This window comes from Ornithodoros turicata, chromosome 3 (assembly GCF_037126465.1).
Source record: "Ornithodoros turicata isolate Travis chromosome 3, ASM3712646v1, whole genome shotgun sequence".
Taxonomy (NCBI): domain Eukaryota; kingdom Metazoa; phylum Arthropoda; class Arachnida; order Ixodida; family Argasidae; genus Ornithodoros; species Ornithodoros turicata.
In genome coordinates, this window is record NC_088203.1 from 8698956 (window position 1) to 8718835 (window position 19880).

Genomic DNA, 19880 nt, shown 5'->3' on the forward strand with positions numbered 1-19880 from the left:
AGTCCTGAGTGCCTAACGCCGTTCACTGAACTCACTTTATGAGACTGAGCTTCAATTGTTTTACGGTGCCTTTCACATGACACCAATATTCATATTCAGACACTCAGCGAGCGAGGATGGTATTTAGGCCTCCACACTATCTTTGCTGTAGCGTGTAAAAAAAGAAAAAGAAAGAAAGCTGTGCCAAATTGAAATGGAAATACTGCACAATGCAGTCGAGTCCGTTTATAACGATGTTGACGGAAACGCAAAACCCGATCGTTACATCAGAGTTAGAGTTATCGCTGAAGGAAGTAGACAACCTTCATGGTAGACAATCAGTGAAACGAATGATTTATTTCTCGCGCCGGCCGTGGCTCGGCACCATCGCATGATCGTAGCGGATGACAATGGCGGCAGAGTCGCTACATCGTTATATACCAGCTTTCGCGAAGTCGCTGGTCTGAATCTGACGTGATCCAGACCAACGATTTCGCGAAAGCTCTTATATAACGATAACTCTGATATAAAGATCGGGTTTCAGGTTCCCGTCAACATTGGACGTTGACGTATAACGGTGTATAACAGGTGACGTATACTTCGTTGACGTATACTTCATTGACGTACGAAGTAGAACGGTACAAGTAGAACGCCGCTGAACATGGAGCGCAAAAGAATTTTATCTGGCTCTAAACTGACACAACTTTGATAACTCAGCGATTAATATTTTAAAATGTGCTTAATTAAGTGCATCATATAAATGTAGTTAAACGTAGTATTCCGGTGCCAACAAAAATTGTTTCGCAGCCTAAAAATAGTGCTGCACCCACTGCAAACGTTCTTTGTGGGCTCTTTCACACAAGGCTCCTGCTATACCCAATATTGGTGTGGCCCTCTATTCATCGACTCGTTCCAGCGCAGGCTGCAAGATGGAGAGGCGGAAATTATTGGTTTCAGGTGTGACAGAATTGTACAGCTCAGAATAGAAAATGAAAAGCAATCTTTCCCAGAACCATATGCTACCATATTACGCATTACAACTTAGGGGTAACTCATTCACACATACATCTTATATTATTTTGTCATATTCAAAAAGCGCAGAATATTACACACTGCCCCGAACTCAGTCACACATATGTGCAGCTGTTTCGTCGTAAACAACGAGAAATTGGCTGAGGCTGATTCACAATGAATGTGAATCACTTTGTGTTGCAATTTGTACAGCAAAATGACCGAGGAGTCGTACTTTTCCTGCAGTGTCATTTTATTTAAGGTATATAATATGCTATTCCCATGGGACTAAAATAATGACATATAAAATTTTTTTGTACACAGTAAACTCTAGGAAGGAGCACATGCTATGTGCATTTATGTAGGCTGCACCACATACCCATCAAAGGTATGGAATGTGCTGAAATGCATTGTGAAGAGAGAGAGAGAGAGTCACCTTTCGGAAAACGTCAAAATTTCAAACTCGAGATGGAAATAAATACTGACCGACGAGAAGTACAGAACATGAAGGTGGTGTGAATAGACACAATCTAATGCCCGATGTTTGTGTCGTGAAGTGTTGAGTAGGAGAACCGAGCATAAAGTTGCACTCACAACGCTAACCCCTATTAAATTTGTTCTGATAGAAGGGGGAAGCAGAACAGAAAATCTGACCTTATTAATTCTAAAAAGTGTGAGAACAGCAACAGAAGAATTGGTCATCACGGGAGAATTGGGAGGGAAAAAAAATAGCTCGTCGGGCAGATGTTAGCCAAGATGTACTTCATAATGAGGTCTAGGCTTTAGGCCTACCTTTCCCCCTTTCCCCTTTTTGTCCACTTACATGTCTAACCAATTCCAAAAAGTTGTAGTTCTTAAATGTCGTCACTGCTATAGAGTGCAACTTTGTACACTTCTGGTCGAAGAAGTTGTTGATCTTATCAATTTGTTGTGAGCAATACTTTGATCGTACTGCACAACATCAGTATTGTGCAATGGACACAAACGCATGATGATGGCCCATAATGACATCGATCAATCAATCATCATAGTCGTTCATCAGGAAATGGTAAACAAAAGTGGCCCTCTTGCGGTCTGCCATCTGTCGTCTGCTACCGGCTGGCTCTTCTTCTTTTGGACGTAGCAAGACTGTACCAAATACATTCGCTAAAAGGGAAGGAAAAGAAAGATTAACGTCTTATTGAAGATGAAAGATTACTGAAGATAGGAAATGAAACCAAGGCTTACCCAAGAGCTTTGCGTCCAGTTTGTTATCTGAAGAATGTGCTAGAAGCTCTTTCAGAAAAGACACAAGGTAGACAAACGTCTTCCTATGCACGTCTGGAACCTGTGAGACAACCTGCAGAACCACATGTTGTCATAGAATAGTCACTTATTAATTCTGCTAAGTTTCTACCACAAGTGCAAATAAATACATGCCCTTGGCAAATTAAGCTATCAAGTTTTAGTTTGACAAGCGTGACCCCTACTCAGAATGTAACTGAAACAGAAATTCTGACACTGTCTATAGAAACATGCAAGTACGACAGTGAGACAGAGCACAGCACTGCACGGGCCATATTCTTAGGCCCGAGCCCGGCCCTCCTCTGATTTATCCGCCTGGGCCCAGCCCGACGGCTCCATACCTGGCCCCAAGCCTGAAGAATTTCTAGGTTTCCCCGCCCCGAGAAATTTATAGGCTATCCGGCCCGGCCCACTGCAGCGGGCTGAAAGAGTTGGCCGTGGCTAACTAACACTGGGGTAGCACATGCTTGAGCCCGGCCATACACAGGCCTGTATATTCCATATACCGGCTGTACGGGCCATTACGGGCCATATATATGGACCTGTATATTCCATATACCGGCTGTACAGGCCATTACGGGCCATACAGGCCATATATACGGGCCTGTATATTCCATATACCGGCTGTACGGGCCATATATGGCACGTATATGGCATTTACAGGCCCGTATGTGGTAGGACTGAAGCATGTGCTACTATCCCAGTGTTAGTTAGCCGCAGTCAGCAGCAATACAAGTCATATACGGCCCGTAATGGCCCGTACAGCCAGTACATGGCCCGTTATCAGACCCGAGGCCAACCCAGGCTGGGGAAAATAAGGCTTTACCAGCAAAATACTTTTGCTGTGAAGTGTACTGTCAGATAAAATCACTAAAACCAGTGCTAAGAACACTAAGGACGACACAGGATGTACGCACTACCATGTGTGACCAACAGGCCCAAATTTTTTGTTTATTCGTGTACTGTCAGTGTGCAATCAAATTTACGAAACAGCAGTTGTGAACTGACAGAACAATCTGCTTTTACAACATTGGCAATTCCCATTGCCTTTCTTCGTTGTTTCTTTCTTCTCGACTCGCATGCTGTTTATAGCAGCTTGAGCTACGCTGGTCCACACCATAAGTAAAGCCTGAAGTTTCCGGGAAATTTTTTCTTCTAAATTTGGGGGGTAGAAATTGGGTAAATAACATGTGCTCTAAATTCATGCGAATTTGGGTGGAAAAACATCCAGTGTGCCAAATTCGGGGAGTAATTGGGCACAGTTACTCAAGTTAGTGCATTTGCTGCCAAACACGGTAGTGTGGTGCATTCCTACAGACGTCTCAGTGAGGGCAATTTGCTGGGTAAAAATCTGGTTTCACCCTAAAGAGGCAACCTTCAACTCGGGGTGCAAATTCATGGAAGAGTCAGGTTAAACCCGAAGACTTCAGGCTCTAACCATAAGCAAGGCCCGACTTTTTCGGCTTATATTCGGGTAACCCTGCCAGGTGACAGGCGACATCACAACATGGAGGATTTTTTAACGATGCACGGAACAGAGACCTCCCCAACACACACAGCGGGCAACCTGCGCTCATCGTCCCTTCACAGGAGCTCATCTTATTTGCTGCAGAATATGCCGCAGCCAAAAACAAAAACTAAATTACAGAGGTCCACCTCAGTGCTCCTTTAATGTAGGTTAAAATTACTAGACATTTGAATTAATGGATGTTTAAGCTTAAAAAAAACTTTGAACCGCCTATCGTTTAAATAAACTAATGTCACAGTTCGAAAACAATGTGGTAAAAGGATGCGAGTACCTGCTTGCAGAGCACAAAGTTATTGGAACAGTCAAGGCAGCGTTGGTAAGAAAGGCGAGGAATGACAGGCTCTGGAAGAGCTTCCAGGAAAAGGAGCAGGGCTTCTGCAATCGAGTGTACACTGCCAGCTAGAGAAGCAGATGTTAAGTTAAGGAATGTTAACAGCATTACGTTCAAAAAAAGGAACTTTGGGAGGCAAAAGGGATACGGAGATGTCCGTCCAGTCGTGTGTCTAAGGCATCGCGAATCATCTGGATCTCCCATGTCAGTCCAGACTGCTGGAACAGGTCATCCTGAAATGTTTGACACGCGTTAAAGAAGGCCCGTAGAGCAGTCCTGGCTGATCATGCACCTGGGTCAAGCCGTACTTGTAGATCTGGTCCACGAGCAGCCACAGTTCCTTGGGCACCTCGAAGGGTATGTCCAGTACCCCTTCCTTCAATGTCCGCTTCTCCTACAAGACACAGTGCCGTATATGGTTCACTTATACCTCTTGTCAGATGGGCACACACACGGCCTTTAAGGCAACGGCATTAAGAAAAGGTCATAGCTGAAATATGGCCTTAAACCCTGGGAGGCTGCCAGACGGTGTCCATGAAGTGTCCGGTGATGTCTACACCGATGAACACATCTGCGAACGTTGAACGTTCTCACCGTGAGTACCCGGAAACAACGTTTGGTTCGCACTTAGCCAATTTGAAAAACAGCAAACGGTATTTGTTTTGAAGCAATTTCGACGCTTTCTTGTGCGCGCGCAGTTTTGGATGCAGACGACACGGAGCGCAGTGGTTCGAGGGTATCACTACGAACTGAGGAGATAATAATGAGAACCAAAGTGCAAATATTCACCAAAAAAACTCGAGGCGTTGAACACGGAAAAAAGTTTGCAGAACATTACGTCTCATAAAACATTTTATTTCGAATTGAAGGAAATCCGTGCCATCTTGATCAAGGCGTTTGGTAACGAAACTTCGAGACTTCGACACTTGGACAGTTTCGGGGAAACGCTGTAAACTGTCTTGCGGGAGCTCCGTTGCCCTTACACCCGAGTTCTATCGCGAAGGCCGTATGACTGGCCGTCTGGCAAGAGTTTAATGACCGTAACCGTCAAGGCCGTAACCGTAAGTGCGCCCGTCTGACAGGGGTATCACAAAAGTTGCAGCGAAAGGCGTAAAAAAAATGGCCTCACAAGGAGCTCCAGCTTCTCCGGGCCTAATTCCCGTACTGGGCACGGCACCCGCACCAGGGCTTCCAGTGAACAGCCGTAGCAGCTGGGTTCGTACGTCCCAGATACAGTGATGTGTGGGCACGGTCAAGGAATATGATCCCTTGTGTACTTTCCGTACTGCCTTTTACGTGCGCATCTGTCCTTTTTGCACACAGCGAGAACAATGAGAAAGGATATGAAGATATCCTTGCCCCTCTCCAAGTGGAGCACCAGGATGTCGTAGAGGCTGTCCTCCCCGCAGTTGAGCTGCCAAGCCGTCCGCTTGTCTACGCACACTTCCAGCGCTACGTCGCACTTCTCACCTGCAATAGTGTGCTGTTCACTACTTTAACTGACACAGGGATCGTGTACAGTGAAATTACATTACTACAATGAAATTCAGGAACAGAGTCTATCGGTGATATATATCTCAAGCAGTGGCATAGCCAGGCCTCCAAGGTAGGGAGGGGGGCTCGATGCAAACACGAACTACCCCCCGCCCCGCTAATCCTGGGTACACCCACACACACACATACTTGTGCATACAGTGAGATGAGAGATCAAAAAGACAGAATACTTGAATGTTTAATAATGCATTTTCATATGGGGTTTCATGGGCGGTGAGGCCCCACGTCACGATATTTGAAGTAGCTCGAAAAGCTCATAATTTCAAAACTATTCAAGTATGATGCTTAGATAGATACCGGTAACTGTAAGAACTTTTGTGATCGCCACACTGGACCCAGGGGCCGACCCAGACCTACGCCTTCAGGGGGGTGGGCGGTTTCATTGTCGGAGCACGTAATCGGGCGGTCTACTTGTGCTGTTCTACTTCGTTGATGTGACAGCGATATCGCGAACGATCGTTTTTAACGTAACTCTGATATAACGATCGGATTTCACGTTTCCGTCAATATCGTCATAAACTGGCTCGACTGTAAAGCCCTAGTAAAGGCTAACAGGTTGGCATGGTGAGTTGCGACCATTTTCGCTAACAGTGATGCAAAGGAAATTAGGGTTCACATTTCACACAACAGTATCTCAGTTTCAGTACTGGGGCCCCGATGCTGAATTCAACATACCATTCGTTATCACTATTCATTTAACGTGGCACGCTCCGAACTTCGCGCATCGGCACATGAAAACCGTTCGTGTAGACGCCAATTTCAAATGAATGCCACGACTGGCCATTGGAGCTTGTGACAAATCATAGGGCACGTTAAGTAGCTGCTCTCTTACTCCTTTTCGGGCACTCCGAGTTTCATGCTCCTGGAGCAGCTATTAAACGGCACTTGGACGCTTGAACACACTCACTGTGCTTCCTTCCCCCCTTTCTCTTCTTTCTACTCTCTCGCCTCTTCTGCCGCCCCAAGTCCTGCGTTCTCTTTCTTTGCTTTCGTGGAGAGGAGGGAAGAGGTCACGTGACGGAGCACGATACCCCTTTTTTGTGCACCCTCAAAAAGCTAGAGCGTGAAGAGCGCGCTCACATACTAAACTCGGAGTGCGAGCGTAGCTACTTAATGGTAGGAGCTCCAAACACTAGCGCTCCGGAGCAGCCACTTAACGCGCCCATAGGGAAGCGATACATTTAGTGCGCAATATGGAATAACGAAAAGTTGAGCATCAAGCCCCTGATGGCAATTCAAGGTGCCGCCTAGGCAAACTTATCTGCACGTGACGATGTTTCAAAAGGCAGGTGAAAAGAAGTGTGAGCTGTCAATCACCTGGCTTGATAGCAGCAATGGCTGGTACTATCTTCAGCCAATCCTTGCAGTAGGACGGTCGATCGTACTTATTTCGGAATGAGAACTCGACAGGAACCTGGGCACATGCAGGAAATGTAGGTTAACGGGGTTCCCCTTGGTCTGCGGATCAACTAGTCTGTGCAGGCTCACCTGGCCCGTATTGGCGATGATGAGGCTCTGTGTCTGCGGCTCGACAAAGCGTACCCGATCGAAACGGACCTCCAACCTGTCTACTGACACCTGGGGCAGGAACTCATTCTCTAGCTTGTCCAGTTTCTTCATGATCTCTTCGTAAATCAGACGGAACTTCGCTCCATCCACAACCTTTATCCCTATCTACAAAAAAAGTGCGTGAATTGGTGAGCGCCGCTGCACTGCCCCGTTTAATGTACCTCAAACAATGCAGTGACAGGCTTGTGATCACTAAGGACAAGCTGGTGATGAGAACGATAGACGAGCTGCTTGACGTGATCCCCCCTCCACAGGACCCTGTCACACCAGGCAGGTGGCCGCTGCTTCTCACTGGAATCCCATTCGCTCGTGCCAGGGTTGTACTTGTAAGTGGGTTGGAATGTGATTTTGCCTTCCGTGTAATTTGCAAATATCTTCTTCTGCTGATGTTGGACGCGGAGCTGAAAGAGGATGGTCAGGTTTTGAACACTCCCCTGCAGATGTTCCGTTTCATTTGTGATGCAATAATAAATGAAACAAAACAAAACTCAGGTGTCCCCCAGTTCTAACATTATTCCAACACAATATTGTGTACCACGGCCTACTACCACACGCAGAGACGCGAACATACGGCAATCGTCTATGAGGGCGCTTCTCGAGAGTTAGAGATGCACTAGTGCCCACTAGAAGTGCTACTTTGCTTTTTTGCTGCATGGTGTGTCGGCCAGCTATGCACATGCGACCTTCTTCTACCTTCTTGCTGTAAACATCGTCTACGGCCCACCATACACTGCCACAGTTTCGGTAAATCATGTCATAACGAATAGTGCTAACTAACGCCAAATCGCATGGCAAAGCGGCGACTGGCGGAACAGCTACACCAACGTTGGGGTAGCTGGAACAGCTACCCCATAAAAATATATCCCATAGCATAAAATAAATTTGTTGTTGTGCTACATATGCCTAGGTCTTTACTAGTAGGTCGTGCTTGTGTACCTTTCAATCTTGGGTTATGGACAGTGCATGTGAAAACTACACAAAGACAAAGGCAAAGTGTTTAAGAGTGAATATTTTGCACTAAGAACTTTGTAAGCATCAGTAGTAGAGCCTGAAGTTCTCGGGAATTTTTTTTTTTTTAATTCGGGGGGGGGGGGGGGGTAAAAATCAGGTAAATAAACACGTGCTCTAAATTCATGCGAGTTCGGGTGAAAAACTTGCAGTATGCTAAATTCGGGAAGAAATCAGGCTCAGTTACTCAAACTACATGTACTGGTTTGGCACAAACACTGATGTAACCGTATTTGCTGCCAAACAAGTTAGTGTGCATTCCTGTGGACGTCTCAGAGAGGGCAATTTGCCGGGTAAAAATCGGATTTCACCCTAAAGAAGCAACCTTCAATCCCGGGTGCAAATTTGGGGAAAGAATCGGGTTAAACCCTAAAACTTAACCCTCTATTCCTTAGTAGTAAAACATGCACGTACCTGATCATGTTGCAGAAGGATATCCATCTGGTTCTTTTCCAAAAGTCCCTTCACCTGGTCTACATCCAGATTGGAGATGCGGTAGTTCATGTCTCCCAACCAGAACACCTGGCTGAACAACGGTATTCACCACTTACTCACTCCATGAACACGGATTCGCTACAATCACCCCTTACTCGTGGTCCCTTATGGCACGCGGGGTCCTCAACTGCGTGAACTGGAGCCGAGAGCAGATGTCCTGGTAGTCCTGGTTGCGCCTCTCGTACTCGTCCACATGTGCCGCCAGGTGACAGCAGACAAAGCAGATGGTGGTTGCATGCAGGTCCATCCGGATGGCAACTCCTCCCTTATTGCCCATCTTACCCAAGATACCAGTGCCAACTGTGTCCGAGGCCACCTCGCTCAATGCACCCACTAGACTTTCTTCCACAAAGACCACCAGCATCATGCCTACCAGGCGTACCAGTCGCACCTGCAAGGACGTCCTCGTTAACTGCACGTCGCTGCGTTCGTCTCCTGTGCACCGTACCTGGTGGTACTTGGCCATGGGATGCAGGCCCTTCTTGACAACTTGAAGCCACTCTTCTTCCCGCGGACTTTCAGAGAAGAGGAAGGCTTCCTTGCTGAGGTCCAGCTCCTGGAACCCTATGGCGTAAACGTCTGGAGGCTCCGGATCGCACGCGAGCCACTCACGGAGTTCCACGTTGCACGGTGGCTGCAAGAGGGATATGGACTATTTCCCGCGGAGCAAGTCATGCCATGTGGCTGTGCAATGGCAACCACTTGCAACAAACTGCTGGCTTCAGTCAGTTAAATACTATGTGGCTGGCTATCAAAATTTGTGTCAGACAAATGCAAATTGTGCACTTTGCAAATATTTCCATTTTGTTTTCTGTGACTGATCACCGTGATTTGAGGTTTCTGGCAATATCTGGGGTTTCCAAGAGTGAATCCTGACACGGATTCATAGCCCATGGCCCTTCTCTGGCACACCAAGCTACGTGCCATTGTACTTTTTTCCTTCGTGACACATATTCTATGTCATCTGCAGGCAGTGGTAAGGATTAGTTGGTCTGGATATTGAATACTTTTAATATTCGTACACCTCTAACTTCTGGTCAAATGCTCCCTCCATTACAGAAGTTACCACCTTTGGAATGATCTCCCACAGACCATCAACTGCTGACATATACGACCTTAACATAATGCTGATGTCCATTACAATGAGGACTGGCCATACCTGGCCGTTGACATTCCAGGTGGCAGTGAGGAGGCGCAGGTCCTTGAGGTGGGTGTAGTCTTCCTCCCTCATGGCCAGCTGCATTCGCACCACGCTCTCCCGTGCAGCCAATGGTGTCGCTCCCTGCGAATTACTCCACCACTCACACCCACTGTTCTTCATTCCTGGAGCCCCCTTTGAAAAATACCAACATGCAATGCACTGCAACTAACGTGTCACGGCAAGGCACCCAGGCAGTTAGAGAACTAGCAGCTTCCACAGATCCTAGTCTTGAGACTAACGGCGAATTCGACAGGTCGATCTGGAGCAAGTGCCCTAAATCCGCTACAGAGCAATAAAATTCGGCACAGCGAGACAAAATCTGAATCCGCCACCAAACGATAACTCCAGCCAAGGGCCCTGGCGGAACTTGTTGCACGCATCTGGCAAACTCAGCACGCCGGCCCAATGCTCTCTGTCGCTGGGCTTTGGTTCCAGCCAAATCTGAGGATTCTCGGTAGAGTGACTTTATCCGGAACTATGCGCAAAATGTGGTTCTCTGCTGGGTAGCACAAAAAAGAAAGCCACGGACTACTAGATTATGGCGACCATGTCATAATGGGCAAACCCAATGAGGAGCCCATCCGCATGATCCGCTAGGGGGCGCTACTCATCGGCCCGCGAGATCTGCATCACGATTGGACGATGGAAATTTGAATTTTGAACGCGCAGAAGCGGACGCACGATTACCGTAGCAGACGACAGCAACAGTTCCTACGAAAACGCGTAGAATGATGATGATGATCAACATTAGAAGGAAGCAACTCTCGTGGGACATCCACCGTTTGTATAAAAATACTAAGGTAAGCTAAAGTACAGAGTACTTTAGAAATGGAGGAAGCAATAACCTGGCCGATGAGACGCGCCACCGCTGGCCTCTAAGTGCGGCGCTGGGAAGGGGTCCGTGTGACATGGTCACTATATTCTAGTAGGTCGAGAAGAAAGCTTCAGATCGACCAGTAGAACTTGCCATAAGTTTAATAGCTACATATCAGGCTCAACGTCGTGCTTACGAGACATGAACAACATGCGTCAGCCAACGAAACCCTCCCAAACTTGTTTTTACTACAGCAGTTACTTTTCTTTTTCACTCTTTTCGAATTGCGGTCAAACAAGAAGCATGTACAGGAGAGAGCAAGAAGCGAATGGCAGAGTCTTTGCATGAAGCATTTTGTAAGCGTGTCAGCTACAAGGAATGGCAGGCTAACCTAGTTCCAGTATTCAGTAAGATTGCAGTAGACTGTGCTCTACAAGCAACAAAGACGAAACAAAAGTCGGAGGTCATATTTAGTACCTGAGCTATCGTTTGCCGCGGCAGTTGCGGTGACACGCTACGTTCCGGGATCGCTTCCACAGGAGCAGGGATGTCGACCAGAAGGGAAGCCTCTCCGCTACCAGTGGGAGCGGCATAGTGCTTCAGCCAGTCGAACTTGGCAGGTGGGCCCACACGCACGAGATAAGCTGCAAGGCACGCTGTTGTTAGACTGGTTGACAGAGCAATTATATTTTCGGCTATAATTGTAAATAAGCACCTTCTGTGGCACGTGTGAGCTGTTGGAAGAAAGTCTTGGCCTCCGTGCCGAGTGGTAGCTCGAAAAGCAGCTTCCGTTTCTGGTGGCTCATTTTCACGTAGACATCTGAACCTGCTGAAAGTGGAGTTTATGTTATACACCATGAAAGTTAAAGAGTCATCAAACTAGTACATGCAACCAGCGCAAACGTTGCGAAAGCTTCGCAAGAATTATTGGCGCGAGAGAGTTCCGAATTCCTGCGAACGTACAAAGTGCTCACTTCAATAAAGGAATGGCACTTCATAAGGTGGGACCAGCAGTCAGATTCAAACCCCCCTGCCTCTCTGATCTCCAGTCACAGATGCCACCAGTCACAAAATGACAGGGTAGCTAGTATGCTGGAACTGGTAGCACCCCTGTCTGGCAATATAAAAGGGGTGCGGGTGGGGCTTCAAATCCCAGTGCAGGTGCCTTCCCTTCAACTGCCATTCTACAATTGAAGTATTACAAGCTGCCACAACATTGAGAAGGCAACGAACAATGTTAGCAATAAATCTCTCACCCCCTCTCCAAGCGAGGTCAGTTTCCTTACTGGGGATTTGCAGGGGGGGAGGGGGGTTGCCTCCTCACGCAGGTTTTTTAATAAATGTCGGTTGAAGCTGAACGCTGTGTCTGCATTTGTGTCTTTTTCACATTACACAATTATGTATCATTTTAATCAACATGCTCTCCTCGTCCTATCGTTGAAGTATGCAACTTGGCATTTTCGAAGTCACTTGAATGCTGTGTTAATCGTTGTATGTTTCGTTGCCTTGGCTATCATTACAGTTCAAAATATTCACTGTGCTCCCTCGTACTCGTGCTCCGCCCTACGATGTCATGCCGACAACGGGTACACGTCGGTTTCACGTTGTTCCTAAAATTGCTGTAATAAACGTCTGTAACATTTCATTTCACATATGCACATTTTCAACACTGTACTGCTACGCGGACGGGGATGAATATCATGTAGTACCATTTCTGTGGCATTGACAAATGTTTTAATTTCGTCTCGTGGCCGAGTGCAGGGACGGCAGGAAGGAGAGAATAGCAGGAATTGAGTTTTTTTTAAATAATTCCAGTTATGCTAAAGAAATTGCATACTTGGATATTATGAGCTATGTTCTCTTATGGAGCATGGTAGTTGGGAAATGTTCGGCTAGCTGTTCAGTAACCCTTTTAACCACAGATGATACATTATATCTGTTCTATTTGACGAGTAACTTAACAGAATTCAATTACTGCTCTTATAACAAAAGTGAGACACTTATATGATGATTTCTACTTGAGTGGAGCTGGGATTACTTTTCATTTGGCTCTCCATGCATGACAGAACATGCTACATGGAAAGTGGCTAAAGACAAAGCAGATCAGACTAACAGACTGGACCATGAAGGAGATGATGGAGAGACATGCAACTCAGCACAGTGTGCAATAGGGTACGGTATTTGGGCTACAATGATTGATTGATTGATTGATTATGTGTTTAATGGCACAAAGGCTACAATGAATAGGATGGGATTGGATAGGAACAGGATAACAGATAGGGTCGAATATGACAGGATTGGACAAATGAGTAGTGATAAGATTACATAGATAAGGCAGGATAGTATGAGACAGACAGGGTACAATAGGAAAGGATACAAACACACAAGGAAGCAAATATAAAAGCAACCAGATGCAAATGAATGCAGAGAACAAAAATTCCAGACAGAGCGAACGTGCAGATACATGGCAATCACTTATCTGCTCACCAGCGTGACCTGTGCCAGAAGAATCTGCAACAGAGCACAAATCTTAGACGCAAAAGTCACACAAGCAAGGCCTCGTCGAAGAATACTCATCAATTTCTACTCATGTGAGCACATTGGAGGATTGTGCAACACACTGCCTAGTACGTCGTACTGGTGCTGCTAGTACTTGCTCAAGAAATGGGACGGGATAGCAAAAGCCAGCCTTCGACTAATTATGTAGAGACTACAGTAAGCACCCTGTGTTTCTGAAGCAGTATTTCAAAACCAATTAGCTTCGAGGAATCTAGGGATCCCAAATTGTCACACCAAAGGAATGAAGCCCCTTGATCAGAAGCATAGCCCTCCATAACTGTTCAAGCAGTTGCGTAACAGAAATGTAATCTTACAAGAAATCAAAATTAAATTATCTCCTCACAAGGATGTGTCTCAGAGTGAATTACCCAATTAGAAAAGGAATGTTAGTAGGCTCATAAGGGAAACTTACCCAGGTCACACTTGAAGTCTTGATCGATTGGAAAACAGCGTTCCACGGCCACATCTGCTGGTATGCAGGCCCAGCCGCTTCGACAAACCAAGAGGCTGCACAGAAACAATATCGTAGTTAGAACTGGGAGTAATCTGAGCTAATTACGTATTCGTAACATTTAGCCTCGAGTGAGGCTGCAGTATGTCCAAATAAATAAATAATAAGTAAATAAATAAACATCACCTTGAGGTTGGTAACACTTCCCACGTTTGCCCACACGTTATTAAGAACTAGTCTACGCTAGCTTACTTGCATTCTGTTTCTATGTTTTAACTGTCTTGTCGCGGAAATCCCTAATGCAACGGCTCAACATCTTTGCGCACAACTTTTTCGTTCCTGCATACCTAGCTCAAACAAACACTGCACAAATTAAGAACTGTGTGAGGGGAAAATGCCTCGGCATCACGTTACTATTCATGGTTCGAATGTGAATGCAAGAACACACAGTGAAGAATTTTCGTACCCATGTTCATTGTTGTGCTCAACGAGGACTAGTATGCGGCTTGTCTTGACCCATTCCTGCACAAGGCCGGCTTCAAGGCACTTCACACCTGTCAAGGAATGGTAACTCAAGCAGCTCAGTGTGACTGTACTTCATTACAACCTATTCTCTAGGAGTAAAACAGCTAGATCACAAGGTTGGTTGGGCTCAGTACATTAGAATTTTTCAATGAGACCCTCCCTCAATACAAAAGTAAGTTGTAAATTAAACAGAAATCAATCTATCAGTAGACAATCAATTAGTTCCAGCCTCAGAACAGTCACTTCCCATCATGTTGATTGGTGGCTCAGATAACGCAGACGTCGAGTGACGGCGCTGCTTATATTCTGTATTTGACAAGAAGAGAATTCACTATTCGATGCAAACACGTACCGCAGACAGCCAGAAGGCACCATCACTTTACGACTACCTTTTCAACAAGACGCCGAAACCTTACATAATGTAGTCATCCTTCAAATAGCCACAACAATGACACTCAAAAAGCAGAAAGGATACAGCAACACAGCGATCTTCCGGCGACAGGTAGTCTTTCATAACACTCACTAAACTGTTATTCATTGTTAACAAGTTTGCAGTACACAGTCCACTGCTTCAAACGTAAACATGCACGGCCTCCGCACGTCAGGAAGAACTCATCCGAGCGTTGCAACCCGTACGCGAAGGAATCCAATTCTTTGTCTGTACACCCGCAAAGGATACTTTCAACTTTTGCTCGGTAGAACACATTAAACAATTTTAATCCTGCGTTTTCAGCAGTTTCGCGTTAACTTGCATGTTGGGTTCGGCTCGATGTGGTTTGGAACTCCTCCCCGCACGGCATCACTGGTTTTTCACTGTCTTTTGGTTCACTTAATAGGATCCGTGATTACAGACGTAAGAAACGAAAGCATCTTCAGGACCTTCATATTTCCTGTGTCGAAACATGGAACGGAATTTACCACGGTAAACACCTTCGCTCATCTCTTTTTGCTCTTCAGTTACTCCTATCTTTTGCGAGAGGAACTGTTAGAGCGAGCCGCAGTTTCGATTTATTGAAATTTATATGCTTCCACAGAAGCTGTTTAGTTATTATTCAAAAATATGTTTAAAAGTATGTTTCTCTGCAAAATTGCATAAATTTCGAAATATTCATACAAATATAATACGAAACCAACGCTGTGTAGTATCGCGTGGCAACATGGCAGCCGTGAGTCGACTTGCGAAAGCGCTGGCCACTAAAAATTACAGTTTTAGATCCCATTTGCGACCTACGCTCAATAATGATCAGTCTAAAAGGTTCGCAGCACACTTCACATTCGTTCCCGACACAGTTCCATCTTCAGAAGGTACGTCTGAGAGCTTTCAGCTCGTTGACGTCGCTCTAACCACTGCTGGCAATGCTCCTATGCCAGATTTAATACGTAGCTGAGCGTCAAGTTTAAAATTACTCCGTGTCCAAGACGCTCTCTTTTCACTTCAGGTGAAACAACCCGGATGAACATGTACCAAGCGATCACCGATGCACTTGACATTGCTATGGCTGCTGACCCCACAGCAGGTGAGCTATCATATTTCAAGGAAAGGGCTGTGTTCATGTCGTATGTTTTCGAGACACAAGTACACATTTGGTGAAGCCCCAATATCCTTCTTTTGAAGCATCTGTAATCTTTCTGTTGTTCAACAGGCCAAATAAATAAACAGAGCGGGAATCTGTTCGTTCAGTTGAAGTAATTTTTGCCACATGTTTCACGTATTCTTACTTCTCTTCCAGTTATATTTGGTGAAGATGTCGTTTTCGGTGGCGTGTTCAGATGTACAGTCGGTCTGCAGGATAAGTATGGTAGATATTCATCAGTCATTATTTCAACAGCTCATCCACGAATACAGTCCACCCAGTTTACCACTGAGTGCACTTTTCTGCAGGCAAGCACAGAGTATTCAACACCCCCCTTTGCGAGCAGGGAATCGCAGGTTTCGGTATCGGCTTGGCCGCGGCTGGCGCCACAGCGATCGCGGAGATGCAGTTTGCCGACTACATCTATCCGGCCTTTGACCAAGTAAATCGTTAAGCCATCGCAGAATTTTTAACAGGTATCAGCTACTGCTCATACCTTTTGCAGATCGTAAACGAAGCTGCCAAGTATCGGTACCGGTCGGGCAACCTCTTCAACTGCGGGGGCCTCACGATCCGTGCGCCGTCTGGAGCAGTGGGCCACGGAGCCCTCTACCACTCCCAGAGTCCCGAGGCATTTTTCGCTCATTGCCCGGGGGTCAAGGTGGTAATCCCCAGGGGCCCCATCCAGGCAAAAGGTCTCCTATTATCCTGCATCCGAGACCCCGATCCCTGCATCTACTTCGAGCCGAAGATTCTGTACCGGCTCGCGGTCGAACAGGTTCCGGTTCGCGACTACACGCTTCCGCTCGGGAAGGCTCAGGTCCTCCAGGAAGGGGATGACCTCACCCTCGTGGGTTGGGGCACGCAAGTTCACGTCCTTCACGAGGTCGCTCAGCTTGCCCAGGATCGGCTGAACGTCTCCTGCGAGATCATCGATCTCGTTACGATCTTGCCTTGGGATAAAGAGACCATCGCAAACGTGAGAGAGATTCTTGTCCGAATTGATCGCTGCGAAGGTTGAAGCGCTGAACTGCTGAGCCTGTTGCTTACGCTGTTACAGTCGGTGAAGAAGACAGGCCGTCTGCTGATTGCCCACGAAGCCCCGCTTACTAGTGGGTTTGGAGCAGAAATTGCGGCCAGCATACAGGTAGCGTTATACGAATATATCCCTAATGCATGATGTACATTTTTTAAAGTCGTGGCTCACGTTCGCCCCAACAGTAACGGTGCCGCGAGATTTTCTCATTCCAGTGTTTTTACCACGATCTACTAGATTATAACGGCCGTGTCATAGACACCCCTCCCCAGCGCCGCATTTGGAACCTAGCGGTGGCGCTACTCATCGGCCCGGTTATTGCTTTCCTCAATTTCTGCAGTACTTTGTACTTCAGCTTACCTTAATATTTTTGTACAAGTGGTGCATGTCCCACAGGGGATGCTTCTTTCTAAAGTTGATTATCGTCATCGTTCTACACGTTTTCGTAGGAGCTGTTGCTGTCGTCTGCTACGGTAGTCGTACATTCGCTTCTGCACGTTCAAAATTCAAATTTCCATTGTCCAATCATGAGGTAGATCTCACGGGCCGATGAGTAGCGCCCCTAGTGGATCGTGTGGACGGGTTCCTCATAAGGGTTGCCGATTATGATATGGTCGTTATAGCCTGGTAGGTCGTGATTTTTACATCCAGCACTTGAAGTAAGCAACGACATTCAACAAATGGTTATGTTATGTGCAGTGTGTGCACGCTAGCCTACAAGTCGTACTTTCCATAATGTAATGAAATAAGACTCTGCAGCAAGCAGCAGCCCACCCCAAGCATTTGTAGCACTGTACTCTGGCTGAACAGTACCGGAAGCTACGGCCTCATCCAAAATAGCAAGGCCAGGGCCGGCGTATACAGGAGGCAGGGGGGACAACTGCCCCCCACCCCCCCACCCAAGCCAGCCTGAAGGGGCACAAAAAAGACACCTTTCGGGAAGCAAGAATATGGGGGGGGGGGGGCACAAATTTCCCACTTGTCCCCCTGGTGGCGATAACCGGTAGTAAGCAAAGCACTTGTATTGAAAATTGAGGGGAGCACAAACCCCTGTTGATAATGAATAAAGACTATACCCAATTGGGGGGGGGGGGGGACCGTGCAGTGTACCTTATTACTATTAATTTTCTCACGTGAGCTCTCAGGTGACACTAGCAAGTTTACCGAGTTTCTAACGACGTGTCCTTGTGCAGAATCAAAGTTGTAGCGCGAGAGATATATTTACGTGCATTGACAGTAGTAGATGAGTGTTTATGGGCAAACTCACATTCTGTTTCTCACAATCTATTTCAGAACGAATGTTTCCTCAGCCTGGAAGCACCAATCCAGAGGGTGACCGGGTTCGACACCCCGTTCCCGCACATATTCGAGCCCTTCTACATCCCAGACAAGTGGAGGTGCTTCGATGCCGTCAAGAAAGTAGTGAACTACTAAATTCTAGCACTGAAAATGAGAAGTCATTCACGGGTCACAGACAGTGAGCACAAACAGTGCGTGAATTTGAGATGGGCTAAACGTTGCATTTCCCCGTTTCTGTTCAGACACTGACGAGCCTAGATGAGATTTTAAGGCCTGTTTCCGGAGCCAGTGCATGACGAGGATTTGTCCTTTTGTGTTGTAACAACGAAGATATGCTTTGTGCCGGAACTGAAAAATTCAGTCGAAAGATCCGGCAGTCATGACATTGAAGCCAGTTCTCATCTCATACTTTTTCGACAAGATGAAGCTTTGTTGCAGTTATCGCAATTGCGTACACCAGTTACGTGCAATAATGGAGCAATATTAAATTTCATAAAAATCAGCACAAAAAATAAACAACTTCAAATGTTATAGCGTCGTTACGGAGATGGCAATTGATAATGCTTGGTTGTCATTCTGGGTCCCAGGCTCGTCTGAAAGGTGTAAATGGTGGCATAAGGTACCGTAAAAGAAATAATATCGTTACAGAAATAGGGGGTTACTCTGTGCACTTTCTCAGCTGTAAATAAATGTAATTAAACAGTTAACATGTGTGTCATATCACTTGTTAGCCTTATAGCTATGCCTGGGAACTTGCGGGCAAATGAAGTCCTGCAAAAAAAAAAAACAGCTTGGCAGGGCTAAGGGACGTCGTGGACTGACAAGGTCTGCGAAGTTTTAGGTGCAGAATATACTTCGGTGACTTTGGATTGAATTCAATAAATTTCGTATTACTAACTGAATTAATGAACTAATAATACTAGTTACATTAATTTAACACCAAAACGTTACACGAAATTTCTTAAGGTGGCTGCTACCACTGCATAATAACGCGACACTATGTTATCCTATGTATCTAGCAGGACAGTGACCCCCAGGGCAGGGTGGTGCCCAAATCAGCTGCTTTTCTGGCAGTTCTTTTTCCTTTTTTACTTTCTTTTTCCTTTTTTATTGTTGGAGAGGGAGGGGGATTAGCAAGATATTTGGTGGAGGGTATTAAGGGGGTGTCGGAAACGCTCGGAAATTTCCTGCCTCCCCGTGCGAACTGTAAAGCACGCTTCCCTTAGCGCGCTTGAGCTTGAGGGGAAGCCAACTTGCAGATTGGTAGTTCTATAAGTACAACCTCGCTGACACGTCGTTTTTGCAGTTGAGTTCCACGGCCAGGCGGAGATCCTCTCGAAGAAAGTATGAAACTACAGGATGACTAATAACCAAAAGAACTGGCAGATATGATACGGCGGCATCAAATCGATGACAGCGACAGATTTGAGCTCGCCTGTTGCTACGTGCGTGGTTCGCCCTGTCGATTGTAGTCCGCAGCAAGATCTTCTTCCGTGCGTACACTTCCTATGGCGGCCCATAATTCCGCTATTCACCTCCGCATACACACGCAATACCGTCCGCGCTGCTGCTGCGGGCGACGAGAAGCCGGTAAGCGCGCGGCGCAACTCTTCACATGCCATGACATCTGATCCGGCAACCGCCGCTGCCACTTTTTTTTTC

At 46.4% G+C, this 19880-nt stretch overlaps 2 protein-coding genes across 5 annotated transcripts; one reads left to right on the forward strand and one right to left on the reverse strand.

The window, feature by feature from the left end:
* Nucleotides 1–1222: 1222 nt before the first annotated feature.
* Nucleotides 1223–15288, reverse strand: LOC135387954 (inositol polyphosphate 5-phosphatase OCRL-like). Of its 4 annotated transcripts, none has more exons than XM_064617196.1 (20): nucleotides 14785–15288; nucleotides 14251–14330; nucleotides 13746–13840; nucleotides 13262–13285; nucleotides 11490–11600; nucleotides 11252–11418; nucleotides 9919–10092; nucleotides 9208–9393; nucleotides 8855–9150; nucleotides 8679–8790; nucleotides 7418–7657; nucleotides 7176–7361; nucleotides 7005–7101; nucleotides 5477–5603; nucleotides 5263–5371; nucleotides 4426–4527; nucleotides 4282–4366; nucleotides 4074–4201; nucleotides 2218–2329; nucleotides 1223–2136 (listed from the first exon to the last, which is right to left on the reverse strand). In XM_064617196.1, exons 1-20 carry the CDS (start codon nucleotides 14845–14847, stop codon nucleotides 2009–2011), a joined length of 2622 nt encoding a protein of 873 aa, XP_064473266.1. In that variant the 5' UTR covers nucleotides 14848–15288; the 3' UTR covers nucleotides 1223–2008. The 4 variants fall into 4 exon arrangements, with proteins under 4 accessions (XP_064473266.1, XP_064473268.1, XP_064473265.1 ...); XM_064617198.1 differs by having other exon boundaries at nucleotides 9919–10041; nucleotides 11490–11603; XM_064617195.1 differs by having other exon boundaries at nucleotides 11490–11603.
* A 155-nt stretch (nucleotides 15289–15443) lies between these two features.
* LOC135387953 (2-oxoisovalerate dehydrogenase subunit beta, mitochondrial-like) lies at nucleotides 15444–18925 on the forward strand. The gene is made up of 7 exons (XM_064617194.1): nucleotides 15444–15614; nucleotides 15749–15826; nucleotides 16040–16108; nucleotides 16192–16325; nucleotides 16389–16862; nucleotides 16944–17030; nucleotides 18213–18925. The coding sequence occupies exons 1-7, from the start codon at nucleotides 15467–15469 to the stop codon at nucleotides 18351–18353; spliced, it is 1131 nt and encodes a 376-aa protein (XP_064473264.1). The 5' UTR covers nucleotides 15444–15466; the 3' UTR covers nucleotides 18354–18925.
* The last annotated feature ends 955 nt before the right edge of the window (nucleotides 18926–19880 follow it).

Coding starts and splice junctions, on each gene's coding strand:
- LOC135387954 (XM_064617195.1), bottom strand. CDS start 14,847: ATGAATAACAGTTTAGTGAGTGTTATGAAAGACTACCTGTCGCCGGAA. Junction 10,093..11,251: donor CGCGGCAAACGATAGCTCAG/GTACTAAATATG, acceptor TATTTTTCAAAG/GGGGCTCCAGGAATGAAGAA. Junction 9,151..9,207: donor CCATGGCCAAGTACCACCAG/GTACGGTGCACA, acceptor ACGTCCTTGCAG/GTGCGACTGGTACGCCTGGT.
- LOC135387953 (XM_064617194.1), top strand. CDS start 15,467: ATGGCAGCCGTGAGTCGACTTGCGAAAGCGCTGGCCACTAAAAATTAC. Junction 15,615..15,748: donor CACAGTTCCATCTTCAGAAG/GTACGTCTGAGA, acceptor TTTTCACTTCAG/GTGAAACAACCCGGATGAAC. Junction 15,827..16,039: donor GGCTGCTGACCCCACAGCAG/GTGAGCTATCAT, acceptor CTTCTCTTCCAG/TTATATTTGGTGAAGATGTC.